This window comes from Symphodus melops (assembly GCF_947650265.1).
Source record: "Symphodus melops genome assembly, chromosome: 8".
Classification (NCBI taxonomy): Eukaryota; Metazoa; Chordata; class Actinopteri; order Labriformes; family Labridae; genus Symphodus; species Symphodus melops.
In genome coordinates, this window is record NC_136698.1 from 5,470,167 (window position 1) to 5,484,825 (window position 14,659).

Consider the following 14,659-nt stretch of genomic DNA (forward strand, 5'->3'; position numbering starts at 1 on the left):
CAGTAGCTGAGCAGAGAAGTGTAACTGGAGCAGGTTTTGTTGTGGACAATCCTTCAGAAAGAGACACTCGTAATGAAAAACATAGAGCTTGATGTATGGCTTGCAAACACAGAGATTTGAGCTTTAGTGAGCCATTTATCAATAAGACATCTGCTAATGTTGATCACCACAAGACCAAGTTGCTAACCGATTGAATGCCCAAGGAAAGATATATCTGGCTTGCCTGAAGGGAATGAGCCATTTGTGTCTTCTATTGTTATATACTAATTTGACGATTAATGCTAGGTAATGATCTTTATCATATCAACGATGAAAACTGGTGGCTGATGTGTTTTGTGGCTCTCTTACACAGAAACACATGGACTAGGATTTTCTTTGACAACAATTAACAATGCAGTAGATATCTATAGTACACATCAAAATAACTTGTAGTGTCAGTGCATGTCATTTTTGCTCTCACTTCCATTTTAGGCTGCAGACAGTGTTAAAGATTTGGAAGTTGAACCATGTCGGGGACATATCTGTGCACACAGACCAACAGCCAATAAGGGCACAAAAGAGAGAAAAATCTATAATGAAAAACCTTGTAAAAAAAAGATGACTCTTATGAAAAAAAAAAATTCCTGAGTAAAGCCGGTGTGTAAAGCAAGTGTAGGACTAAAATAAAAAAAAAGATTAATGTGTATGTGCAAATATATAAGCATGTTTAGCTTAGTGACAGGAAGGAAGTTATTTGTGTCGCTTTGTTCAACAACCTGGGACTAAAAACCTCTGTTAGTCACTGTGCAAAGTGTCCTGATCATTGTTTAAAATAGTAAGCTTTAACTGTCAAGGAGGGGTGCATGTGGCTCAGTTGCTATAGGCTGTCATGTCTCAAGCTTAAGGTCAGGGGTTCAATTTCTGCTATAGGCCTGAACTACTCACTATTATTACATTTCAGTTACTAACCAGTCCTTTTTAAAGGCTTGTTAAGAACCTGAAAGCTAAACAAAAGATTGACTCCTTTTATTCACATAGTATACAGTACGTTATCAGTGTGTCACAGTGTTGATCGTTTCTTATGTGTTTACCTGAATAGAGACAGTGTCTGCCAGTCTCCTGATGGTCACTGAGTGCAGACGTCCATCGGCCAAGTTTGTGACTCTGCTCCCCAGCACCTCAACATCTCTGTTGCTTTGCAAATTGTACCTGAGTTCCAGCTCATCTGTGTGAACACAAAAAGAGCGAAAGTCGGAAATTACAAAGTGCATTTACAAGTTTCTTTTGGGAATCTTCTTAAGAGCAGCTGCAATTCTAAAATGTTTTAGCTCTATACACTAAAAGCCCCCCAAAAAATCCATAGTCTGTTACATAGCGGTTTTGTATAACCTTTAGAATAAATTTACCAGGTAAGGGAGAGTACAGCTTTTTTTTTCCCTGAAGCAATTTGACTATAAAGCTGTTTTCACATATGCACTCCAAAAAACAGATAATTACTTGCCTACAGAAAAAATACTAAGGATTATACTAAGGTTTGCATTTACACATACAGCTCCTCCAGCAGTTGAGTAAAGGAAAACAATGTGCTGTTAAAATGAAAATAACTCAGTTTTTTTTTGTTTTGCAATGTTGCTGAAGCAAAAATGACAAAAGACTCAATTTAGAAATGTTTTTGATAATAAATTAAGCACATAATCAATTTTCCAACACGTCCACAGTTTTTGCTCTGAGAAGGCGCGATAACTTTGCTGAATGTTCCTTAGTGCTGTGCTCATGATGGATTGATGTGGGGTCTTTGTCGATAATAAAACAGAGAGTTTCTGGAAACCAACTGCTGAACTGAGAAGCTACCAAGCACTGAACACTTCGAGGATTAATACTGTATCCATCTGAATAATCTTATGAATTTATTTTCAATTCTATTACTCTTCATGAATTTTATGGTATTAAGATAATTCGACCCCCCTGAGATCTCTGCAGGCCGTTTAGATGAGCACTAATATGATAGGAAATAATCTTAATAATCCACAGTCATTATGCTGTTTCTAACTTTTCTCTAATAGTGTGTCACAGTGTAACTTTCTTTCACATACAGACTAATAGGGAAAAGTTACTCTCTCATAAGAACACATCTTGATAACTGACACAGTCTCACAGAGGGCAAAAGGTGTTTCAAGCTGTCATGTGTTGTAACGTTTCTGAGTGCAGCAGCGAAAGAAGAGAAACCTGAGAAAAGCTTTTTTTTTTTTTTTTTCTCAGGCGTCAGAAATGAACCTCTCTCAGGGATTAAATTAGAAACGTCAGGAAGAGTGCAGACACCTGATGACGGTTTGATCAACTATTCAACACACTGTCATCTCTCAGCTTCTCTCTCAGTCATTAAAAAAAAGCTGAAAGTCACTTCAAACAGCTGAATTAGTAATTTATGACACAGACTGAGAAAGCACTCTGGAGGTTACCAAGGTGTGTTTTCATAAAAGCTTTCAGTTGCCTGTGTTTAGCCATCACTATGAAGTCACAGCAATGGATAATTGTAAATCCGATTATGCTATGCAGGAATTCTGGCAATGCTCCCTGCTAACTGGAGCAATGCGAAGCTCTACAGTGAACGAGTGATGACATTTTGAAGACAATGAATAATCACAATGGCAAGAACAAAGGAGAAAAGAGCCCACGCTGAAAACAGAATTATCATTTTCTGGTAACTTCACACACGGTTTTCTCTGAACCTGACAATGTGCAAGGCTACATGGAGGAGGATGAGGAGGAGGATGAGGAGGAGGAGGAGGAGAAGGAGGAGGAGAAGGAGGAGGGAGAAAGAAGATTAAATCCAGTGGGGGTAAAACAAGAGGCAGGAGAAGAAAAAGAAAGAGGGTCTCAAAATAAAAAGGAAGCTTTGGCCTAACCCATAATACGTTTACTGTCCTGACCTTGCTTGTTGATGAGCAGGGCCAGGTATTCCTTATAGAAAGAGTTAATGTAGAGCAGCAGAGCAGGACTCTGACTGGTTCTGAAGCTCAGCGAGATGTTTTCTTCTCTCTGCGTCATATCAGAGAAGATGGATGGAGGCACGGCGCTGCTGTTCCTGCTCGGATCAAAGGGCTCCTGGAGTTTGTAGGCGATGGATGTTGTTGACTTAAAGTTGGCTGAAACCTCTGAAGGGTAGAAAGTGACAGTGGTGAGATGATTGGTAGCTGATCTTTCTGTGTGCTACAGTTTACGGAGTACGGCCTGGACTTCTCTTTTTTAATCTTGAGATACAAGGTGTTATAAATGGTGGCTATAAAAGTCAAACTGATTCATTGATTGATGGCTGTCACTTAGACACCTGACTTCCCACATGTCCTTTTGTCCATTTAGAGTTGATGCTAAGCTAAGCAGCATCTGGATGTTAAATGGATAGATACATCAATGGTTTCAACCTCTTTTCTTATGGGGGAAAAAAGCAAAAAAGAGTCTTTTTTCAGTAACTGCACCAACTCTTGAAGTGTTGAACTATTCCTATTAACAACTTATTTTACCGGCATCAAAACCCTTGATGAATCATATGTCAGAAAGAAGTCCTTAAAGATAATCCCAATACCCTGCCTTCAGGTGCGTATGGATTTATTATGACCCACTCAGGATGAGTGTGAAGAGGATAAACGGTGCAGACAGTGAACAGCACAGACAGTCAGGGTCAGTCTGAAGTCTGCTCACTGAAGGATCCTCCTTTAGAAAAACGTCTGATCTTTAACCTTTTCTTCTCATTAAAGTATCGGGGCATCAAAGGTCAAAATGATCCTGTTTTTTTTTTTAACTTAACGTGAAAGAGGTGAAATAAACAAAGCAAGAGGGTCATGTTCAACAATGCAAAGGAATAAAAGTTTTATAGCAAGAATTAGCATTGCGTGTTTAACGATGTGTGAGCGAATGAACACATGTCTGCAGAAATAACCTGTTGGTATCTAAAACATCAAAAGTACATCAGTAACATGATTGAAATACAGGCCTCATTTTTATATAATGTTGTACACAAAATGCCAGACTAATTTTTTTTTAACTTACCGGTACATCAGCAAAGCTAACTAAAGTTCGACACTTGATTTTCAATGCTTTGACAAATAGACAGATAACTACCAAGATAAAATGACATTTTAAACCATTTATTTGGAGGCCCTCTGACTAGGATGCATAGGCTGGACTGGAAAAATAAAATGCAATCAAAAGCAGGAATAAAGTCTTCTGTGCAAATTAAATAGTTATACAACAAATATTTGCCGATACCATGTAGGAGAAAAAGTATAAACCATGACATGTTATAGAAATAAAACAGTTAAGAGCGATATAAAAGACAATCATCATTACTCATCTTTAAAATAAAACATGACTTAAGACAAGCACCAGCCATGTTTGTAACCATTGCAGGATTAGGACATTTAATATAAAAACTTCATAGAGTGCTTGATAAATATTAAAATACATTAATGTTATCTTTCAAAATTATGAAACCAACTATTCATTCTATTCTTTTATTATCTCCTGAGCAAAGTCTGGATCAGTCGGATATCAGACATCTCACTTCTTCTTCAGACAAAGACTTATTTACATATCAAGGCTCAATTAGGTCACCATTGCTTTTTGAAAAGGAAATGAAATTTCAATATAAAGTATATTCATTTCAATGCAAAAAACTGTATTTGTCCCCGGGGGGTTACTCAAAGGAGACCCAGCATTAAGAAAAGTCTGGAATGAGACTTCCTATTATATAAGGTTGGCTCTCAGGTTTTGTCATCCGGTGAGACAAAATTCCCGTCAAATAAGATGGAATCTGTCTGGTGGCTGTAGGCTATTAATATCACACATTGTACAAAACATGGACGTAGTCTTAATGCTGCCACCAATTGCATTCTTACAAAAACGTTTTGAAGCCAAATGATTGCAGTCCGACTGTTGAAAATGACCTCTCCACCTAAACTTTCCATCTATATACAGTAGCAACAGCCTGTGGGTGTAGGCACGCATTAAGCCTCTTGCAAAACGGCTACCATCTGTCAGTCAAATCAGCCATGCTCTCTAGATATAAAAACCCCTCAGATGAATTAGACCATCAAACAGTTTTTACCAGTAAAGGAATTAGCGATAAACTCAGTTGTCGTTTTTTTTCTGTAAAAGGCAGTGTCTGCTGTAAGAACGGGCATTTAAAAGTGGATGTTGATTGGACCTCACAGGCTTTTGGAGCCAGCCTCAAGTGGACACTTGAGGAATACTGCACATTCCTTGCATTTCCAAATTGGCTTCATTTTTTCAACCTCCAAGGTTGCTGCTCAATTAAAATGTGTGACGGACCAAAAACTTAGCAGGTCTAACATAAAGCCAACATCTCAATTATAAGTTCATGATATAAGTAGCCTGAAAGGTGTATGTGTGCATTTGAATGTTTTTACCTTGATGACAGAAAGAGCCAGTGTAGGCTGACTGGCCACAATCGCAGGAGAAACCGTTGGCTCTCTCAACACAGCGACCTTGGTTCTGGCAGAGCGAGCCGTAGCTGCTGCAGTGACCCGGGCAGCCAGGCCGGACCCCTGGGGTGATCTTTGCCCTCTCCTCTAGGTCCAGAGTGACGCCGTTTAACTGCAGCGATCGGATACATCCCAGGAAGCCTTTCTGTCTGGAAGCGGTGCCTCCTGCAAAAAAACAGAAGAAATGCTAATACAACAGTTCTGGGTCTTTCTTGAATTTCCTTCGGAATCAATAAAGTATCTATCTATCTATCTATCTATCTATCTATCTATCTATCTATCTATCTATCTATCTATCTATCTATCTATCTATCTATCTATCTATCTATCTATCTATCTATCTATCTATCTATCTATCTATCTATCTATCTATCTATCTATCTATCTATCTATCTATCTATCTATCTATCTATCTATCTATCTCAAACAGGTTTATCAGTTAAAAAACTGCACAATTATCATATGACCATGTTCCCCATGGCGTGACTCTCGTCTTCTCTTTCGTATACATAATGGATAACCTAAAACATTAATTATATTAATTATAATATTAATGATGATAAAATTGGCCAATAATTCACTTACTCCATGTGTGGAGGCGGACGCAGAGACAGTCTTTACTGTGAGGATCGTAGCTGATATTTATCCTCACCACGCTTTCCAATTTGTATCCCATATTTTTCTACCTTTTGAAAACCCATGATGGTATCAGAGTTAAGCCAGAGTAGAAATTAAAAAGTAAGGAGAGGTTAATTTACTCACAATTATTAATATAAAATAATAGATAGGGGCTGCCTGTACCTTCAAAAATGTTAACAACATAATGAAAAGATATAACCTCAAATTATGTGGGGAATAACACATTAAATGGGTTTTTGTCCACATATCATCACATGTCTGTATGAATAATAAAAAGTCTTTATAAATGGAGTAGAGAAAGCCATTCTAGCTAGAGCAGTAAAGGAGCAAATTAGAGGAATTAAAAGAGTGGAAAATGTTGCACACAAGCTTCTTAATCACCATTCAACCTCACAATTAATAAAAAGAAGCAATGAAAAAGAGCAACATTTGGCAACAATGCCTCTTTTTTCGTGGCTCTAAAGGTACACGTTTGTTTTGGCTAACATGTAGCGAATTAGGTTTGACAGCCACATGTTGTAACATCAGCACAACACAACTGTATCTCATCTGCAGGGCAATCCCACACTGACACTGCCGGTGATTTATCAGTGTGCTGGCTGTGTACTGGCCAACAATGTTGCTAATAAACCACCTGGAATCTGATATTTATCCTTTCAACTAATAAGTAAGAGGAACAATCTCTTCCCTTTATTAAGCTGACAATTCACATGATAATCTACTTTTGTAAACTCACGTTGTTAACAAAGTTGAGACTTGGTGAAATTATATTTTTCCTGAAGTTCCCAAGCCAGGGACATCTTATTTTTCTATCCAGACTTGAAGGTTGTCTGCGGCAGACTGGAGTAAAAGTTGTTACATTCTCATCTGAGTCTGAAGTTTAAATGTTCAGCCAGCAGCCTCTCCCACTGTTAAATCTCAAACCTCTGTCAGGCTCTCGTCTCCTTCTGCAGCACGAGTTCCCACACACAGACAACACATTAAAGGCGCACAGAGTGAGAAATTTAATTAAGCAATCTGCAAACAACTCAATCAGGACAAGTTTGATTAGACCGAATTAAATGCACACTGAAAACATCTACTATTTGGTATCTAATCCAGAAAATGTATCCAGAAGATACAGGTTGAGATTGTAAAAATAAAAAAGACGTTCTTTTAAACTAGCGGAGCAACAGTGCCATGCTCACGGGTACCTCGTAAGTGTTCAGGGAGTAAAATAGCACATCTTCAGCTACCAGCCCAGTTTTCACACTTGATCCAATCTGGGACTTTAACTGGCAACCATGGTCCCCAACCCCAGTTGCACCCATGTACAGAGGTTGTAAAACTCTAAGAAATGTTTGATAAAATATATATATTTTTTAAATTAAGAGCTTACAATCTATTTTTGTTGTCCACACTAAACGAGACTAGAGTGTTCCGAGCTTGAGACGAGACCAAGACATTCAGGGATCAAGACAGAGTCAAGACCAAGAACATAAATCCCAAAGAAAGATCGTCATTATGTGTGCAGCAGGCGTGTCTCTCACTTAGACCAGAACACTGGAAAGGTTGCTGATGTGAGAGATACAAATGATGAATAAAATATGAATGAATTGAAGTTATTAGTTCTTTAGAAAAGGACCAAGTGCAAAAATAGCCTGATGGCCTTGACCGGTCTTCTTTTTAATCCAGAATCCATCCAGTCCCAGACCGAGACACGGACAAGTAAAAATGCTTTCAGTAAAGATTGTCTGATCGATATTATTCAAACTACGGATCATATCTGTGTCTTTCAGTGTGTCTATAAAATGTATTAATTACCATAGTAATACATGAAGCTGAACCAGAACAACTCTGTGTCACATTAATTCACTCAAGCAAAATTAAATTTAGTTAATTTTGAGCACTGAAAAGTGTCTCTTATTAAGTTATACAAGGCAATTCTATACTATACTAATGGGACAAGTAACTCATATCAATGCATGTCTTTGCAGTCCAATGAATGATGTTTTTATTGATGGGAGGATGCTAACATTATGGATTAACAATAAAACTCCCAAAATGGAAGAGTGGAGGGACCAAAATGCATATTGCTTTGCTGTAAATCTAGTCTTTGTCAAACACAAACAGCCTCTCCCACAGCAGTCAATTTCATTATCCAATCAAATTTCCATTCAAATATATACGAATCCCTCTGCATCACCGGTAAACACAGACTCAAACTCTGCTGCATATATACGGAGATTGAGTTGTGGTCATTTCTTTTTGGCTGTTCAGAGGGGATTATTAGGTCAACACAGCCGCACAGTCAAAGCTCACCTCAATTTTTCTGCATCTCCCCAATCCAATCATTTATTTGTTGGTTGATTTTCTTTTCAAAAATGTTTGTTTACAAATGAACAAATGTCCATAATGTTTGCTGGAAGATAAAGCTTCAAAAAACAAGATTGAATTTGATCCCTCTCTAATGCAGCTCTGCAGATAAGACGGTAGGTTTAACAGAATCATGAAAGTCCGTGGAAGAGCTGAAGATAAGAGAGCGTGATAAAGTCAGGAGAAAAAAGTTGAAACTTTGTTCAAAAGTTTATAAAAGAACCCCAAATCTCTCTTTCTCTATCGAATAATCAGCTTGGTTTTAAGCTGGAGTTTGAAGGTTATCTTGACTTTGAAAGAAACAGCTGGTATTCAATTTTATTCTCATTGTCAACAAATCCAAAGTCATTACAACCAGACAATGAATTGATCCCCATAACAGGTGTCGACTGAATAGCCAAAGCCTGAAATAGCTAACTCATTACAGGTCACCATCGACTCACATCAGTGAGCCACACTCTGTTTTGACTATAGTGAACCACATATTGAGCTTCCCGCTGCTAAAGAAACACTTAAGCAAAAAAAAGCCCAAAAAACACAATATGTGTCCTGTTGGACTCATTTATCTTTCAACCTTAAGGACCAATCTCTTTTTAGGAAATGACTAAGTACTTCTTATTCACAAACTATTCAATTATGGGCTCATTAAATTGTGAGCCGAGTCGTTATCTCTGTAAAGCATTTTAAATTGTCTGCTTGTTAATGTAAGCTACAGTCTAATTTTTTTTTCTGGTTTTAAATGCTCTTTAGCGTGTTTTCCAGGTGTGTTGTGCGTGTTTAGGCACATCTACTGTATGTGCACAGATTCAAAGTTTGCAGAAATAAGTCTTCTCCTACGTCCTCATATTAGCTGTAGCAGTAGCTGCATGTAACGCTCGGCCCCTAGCTCCCCCCCCCAATGAAATTTGCCAGTGTGACATCTTGCCAGTTTGATGTCACTGAACCAAGCCCATTGGTTCGTTGCCACAAGACCGAGCTCGTGCTGCACGTCAATGTGACATCCGTGCTGAGCGACTGACCAAATACTACAGACTGGAACGTCCGACCAATCACATCAGACGAGGCCCACGTGGGAACCCTGATCATGGGGGAAACACAGGCAGATGAGAGACGCTGCATGGAGCGGCAGTACATGAAAAAAGGCACTTTTTTTTTTTTTCAAACATTAGCGATTGTGAATGTACTTTAGTAGCCATATAAATTAGATATATGAAGCCCTAAACAGGCATAATATGGGACCTTTAAGGTTATTGATTGATGATAGTCATTGTTTTGTGTTCAGAGAGCCTGGAATCAGCATCTCTATACATCAAATACTTTTGTCTCAAAGAGAAACAGCTCTTGTTAACACCATTTTTTTTTTTTTTGGCACCTCAGGCCAGTTTGGGTTTTAAAGGACTCTGAGGATGAGCCTCACTGTGTTAGGAAACATGCAGCTTCCTGGTTTCCTGAACTCTAACAGCTGCACCTTTTGCGACTTAAGTGGTGCAGAGCAAAGCTTCTATCCCAGAGTTCAGTCTTATATTATTATAATGCCAAAGTTGGCAGGACTTACAGAATTCACTTGATGTAGGAGTCCACTGAGAAACAGCTGCCTACTTCAGGATGAGCTACTGAGTCAGAAAAAACTCTCTAATCCCCGCCTCACTCCGCTTTTCTAATGTGTTTTTTTTTCAGTTGTGTTGTTAGATTGCTTGTGCACAATTGTTAAGCTGGTGAATGTGTTTCTATGGTCACAGTCTGAAAAAGGAAAGGATCAGATGAGATAGTAGTTATTACTATCACTCAGCTAATAATAAGGTAAATGTTTGAACACCAACATTCACAAAAACCTAACCTAACTCTTAATACTTCTAAATTAAAACCGTAATACAAACAACTCCTAAATGCTTGGGATTTGTGAAACACACACATTGACACACTTGCACCTCACCTATGAATAACTGGCTGTTGAGCTGTAGATGAATGTGTCCATCGGCCGGTGCCTCCTGTATGGCGACAGGGAACTCATCCACGCATAGCGACGCTTCCTTTACATTTCTCTCGGCTCGTACGCTGTGCCATCGGTTGTCGTTCAGAGGGACGCCCGTCTCCACTCGCACCCCCAGCGGTCCATTCCCGACGTCGAATGAGAAGACGACCTCTGAGGAGGCTGGAGAAGAGGGTGATGGTCAGACAAGTTTAATGCAGGTAGAATGAAAAAAACAACAAAAATAAAAGGAAGTGATTGTCGAAAGTGTAAGTTTCTTTAATGTGATTGGCTGACTGTCTCACAAGAGGACCGAGTTTATCTTCTTCCTGCCCAAGTCTATCGCACTCATTAACAAATTCTCCATGACACTTTGAGATTATTGGCCTTCTGATCAGTGAGGCGTTACAAATCCCTCATGTCTCCGGCCCATCTTTGCACAGAGAGACGCTTTAATCAATCTCTCCTCGCACTGTGTGTAGTAATGTTTACACACTCAACTTTGTTTACTTTACTTTTTCACTGACGTTTTAAAACTGTTGCTATTAATTGAATCAATGGTAAAAAAAAATTGCCGCAGATATGTGACAAATATGTACACCAACTGTTTTTGATGGCATACAAATATTTTCTGCTATATTATGAGAGATGTTGAAAATATTCGGTGAGGAATTTAGATTGTAAAGATACGTCTTACCTCTTGCTGAGCTTGTCGATTTTGTTTGTTTTGTTAGTTTTAGTCTGTTTTATAACCAGTTAAAAACTCTAACAGCAGCTTTAAAAAAGCTTTAAGCTCAGTTTTAAAGCTTTAAGTCTTAATTTGCTTTGCTGTTTTTTTTTTTTTTGTTTTTTTTTTGCTATGTTTGGATTGTTATACACAACAGCCTGAAACACAAATGCAAGTCTCAGAGCGCAGATGGCCTTGTGGCTTATAGGTTACACCCAATGTTATTCCCCAATCTCGCCATCATTTCCTACTTTATCCATTGTCAAGGAATGTAAGCCCAAAATTGAGGAGTTTTATTTAACTAAGAATTCCCATAAGAATTAAAATCTCTTTCTTGAGGGAGACTGGGTAAAGACAGCATAGGCTACTTATACACAGTTACAAAACTGTTCATAGCGAAATCTTCCCCACAGTTTGGATCCAGACGGTCCCCTTTCTCAATGAACCCATTAGTCAGCTGTGCTCCTCCATCATCGTATGTTGGCAGGAGTGTGAATTGGTTTCTCCTTTCTGTCCATCTGTTTGCAGGATGGACAGACAGCTGCGGGCATAGATCTGAGAAGCTTCACAGATCAACCCAGGGTACGAAAGAAGGGTTGGAAGTTTATGTGAGTGAGTAAGGCCAGAGATATGATAACTATGTGAGCTTGCACAACTGGCTGTTTAATGAATGAATTTGTTCACATACTTGTCCCTACACATGTTACATGAAGATAACTCTAGAGACTGCTTGAGAGCTCAGGCTGTATGCCAGTGCCAGATGAGCGGGATGTGAGCACAGACATTAACAGCTAAGGATATCACAAACCATCATTTACAAAGATGGTTAAATACAAAACTAAATTATGATTAGTCAGCAAGTTTAATGTATAAAACAATTTGATAACACAGTGTCTGCAGGAAAACAATGTCAATTTGGTTCATCAGGTTTAGCTAACGTTAATCATGCTACAGTAGCAACGCCAGTCTTGAGTCCTTCTTGCTGATAAACATCCACATGCCTGATTGTTCCGTTTGATATGATGAATAATAATCTCAACTCCAAAACTTTCTGCCAATGTCAGTGTGATCATGTTACCATGCTGATGCTATTATAGGACCAAGAGGGCTACTTTAACAACAGTTAAACAGAGCCAATTAATGCAGATCTACTTCAACTCGAGCCTCTGTCCACTTTATTGTTTCATCACACACAAAGACACCATAAATCAAATGCGAGACCGTTTCTTTCATGACATCTTTGTTTTAAGTGTACTATACTGTAAGTGTGGTTATCCCTGGAGAAATACACCTCCACACCTTCAGTCAGCACACTGTAATCATTAACCTTCAGTGTTTACACAGCTATATTCGTTTAAAAACCTCTAATAAGAGAGGTGGGCTAATGGCTGCACAGACCACGTTCATCCATCATAACAACTGTCAGCGTGCCCACGCTCCACATTTAGGGGTGAAGTTAGCGAAGTGGGGACATCTGTGCTTGAACACATCATCATCCCTCATGGAGAAGGCTGACAGAGGAGGCAGAGCAGCGCCGCTGTGGGACTGTGGAACCGTTTGATTCAAAAAGCCCAGAGACATAACTTAATTTAGAGACTGCTCTCTGGCCCGGCTCCAGTCATGTTAACAGCAGTAATAATGATACACAGTCATCTCAACACCAGCTGTCATAATAACAGCGGTAATAGCGCGGCAGCGAGATAAGAGACGCGCTCTGCTGTAACAATGACGGGGTTTCCCCAAGGAGGAGGGCTGCCATTTGTCCTCTCTCTATTTGTGTGCTTGTGTGTGTGTGTTTTCTTGAGTGAGATACACAGAAAGTAAGACAGAGCAATATAAATCATATTACATTTGAGCTCCTCCGATCACCTCTCAAACGATCAAGCCAATACAACATTTGTTTATTTGACTTTATGCTCTAGATTTCCTCTCATTACATCCAGAAAACACACTGAAGCATCTCTTAATTTGAAGTTAAATAGCTTGTTTAAAAACATTAGCAAAACACAACTGAAACAAGTTGTTTATTTTGCATTGCATTGCATTTACGCGGTATCAACATAGTGGTGTTTAATTAAATGGCATGCACTTATGTGTTCTTAACTCAGATTTAGGTTTTTTTTAGTGAAGAAGGTCTTAAACACAATCTGTTTAGGTTGTTGTTTTCCTTTTTTACGCCCACTACACCTTAATCAGAACTAAACCGCCACATGTTTATATATATGAGGCAGAACATTGTTGAGTTCTCACTCACAGCTCAGTTCGATCCGGATGAAGTCTTTGATGCCCAGATTTTCCAGAAACACCCCAGAAGAAGACGTCGTTTTAAACAGAAAGGAGATGTCTGCATTCAGCTCTCCGTGGAAGGTGGGGAAGTGAAGGTAAGACGTCTCTTTGTCAAAAAACGCTGCGTTCCAGAAGTTCTCTAAGAGAAAAACAAGCATCCTTACTTCCAGGTTTCTGGTAAAGAGGGAATTAAATCCTCTGCATGCATGTATCACTTTGAAACAAAACCTATTTTTAAAAAATCTTAGTATGATGGCTGCATAATAAAAGCAGTGTTGTATACAAATGAACCAACTGCTCAGCTAATTAGCAAAGAACCAAAGCTGAACTCCAGCTATGCTATCTCACTTATGTTGATTTATCTCTCAAGCCGTTTATTTATCCACTCATTAAACTGAAGGCTGAAATTAGAAGCAATTAAGGTAAAATATATTACCCCAATGTTCATTTATTATCGAGAGTATCTTTTCATTACAAGTCGTTATTGAGGAGCACAAAGGCAGTCATATTTTAGCTGCTGGACTCCTAATTAGGAAATTAGCTGCAGACTATTTTCCCATTAACAAATTAAATAGCAGAGGGGGGATAACTAGGAAATCCTTTAAATTAAAGTTAAATAGAAATCAATGACTGATAAACGTTGCATAAAAAGAAAAAAAAACGTATGTGAAATAATTAACATGTCTATATGAAGACATATATATGGCTGACTCACTATCTCCATGACAAAGCATAGGTCCCACCCGGTAGGTGGCTTCAGATCCTGAGCGCTGGATGTCACCCAGAACCAGAGACCTGACCGGGAGGGTCTCCTTATGGGTGAGAATCCCTGAATCACTAGTCCTGCAGGTGGAAGAGGAATCAAAGGATAATGTAAGGGGCGAAGAGGAAAAATATCAAGAAGAGGAGGAAAAAAATGGAAATAAAAGATAGAAGAAAGAACGGAGGAAGAACATATATTGGAGGAGAGAAACAGAAATAGGGTGTAGGAGAGGGAGAGATATAACAAGAAAGAGAAAAAGAGGCAAACAATGATGACCATAAGGAGGTAGAGGAGTGAAAACAAGCAGAAGAAAAAGATGTATATTCAAGAAACAAGACAAAAGGAGACGAGAGGAGAAATAAAAGAGAATAAAGGAGAATAAAGCAGTGGCAAAGGAGAGGAGGAAGAAGAAGAAAACAAGAGACGGGAACAAGAAAACA

General features: G+C 38.8%; 1 protein-coding gene across 3 annotated transcripts in view; it reads right to left on the reverse strand.

Moving 5' to 3' along the window:
* The window catches only part of LOC306827720 (contactin-associated protein-like 4), a 97,390-nt gene that overhangs the window by 14,236 nt on the left and 68,495 nt on the right, over positions 1-14,659 (reverse strand). For all 3 annotated transcript variants that reach the window (XM_079349728.1, XM_079349727.1, XM_079349726.1), the window contains exons 15-20: positions 14,172-14,299; positions 13,425-13,595; positions 10,408-10,626; positions 5,406-5,645; positions 2,910-3,134; positions 1,071-1,204 (exon numbers count right to left, since the gene is read on the reverse strand). In XM_079349728.1, coding sequence (XP_079205854.1) covers positions 1,071-1,204; positions 2,910-3,134; positions 5,406-5,645; positions 10,408-10,626; positions 13,425-13,595; positions 14,172-14,299 — 1,117 coding nt within the window. The remainder of the gene's footprint in view (positions 1-1,070; positions 1,205-2,909; positions 3,135-5,405; positions 5,646-10,407; positions 10,627-13,424; positions 13,596-14,171; positions 14,300-14,659) is intronic.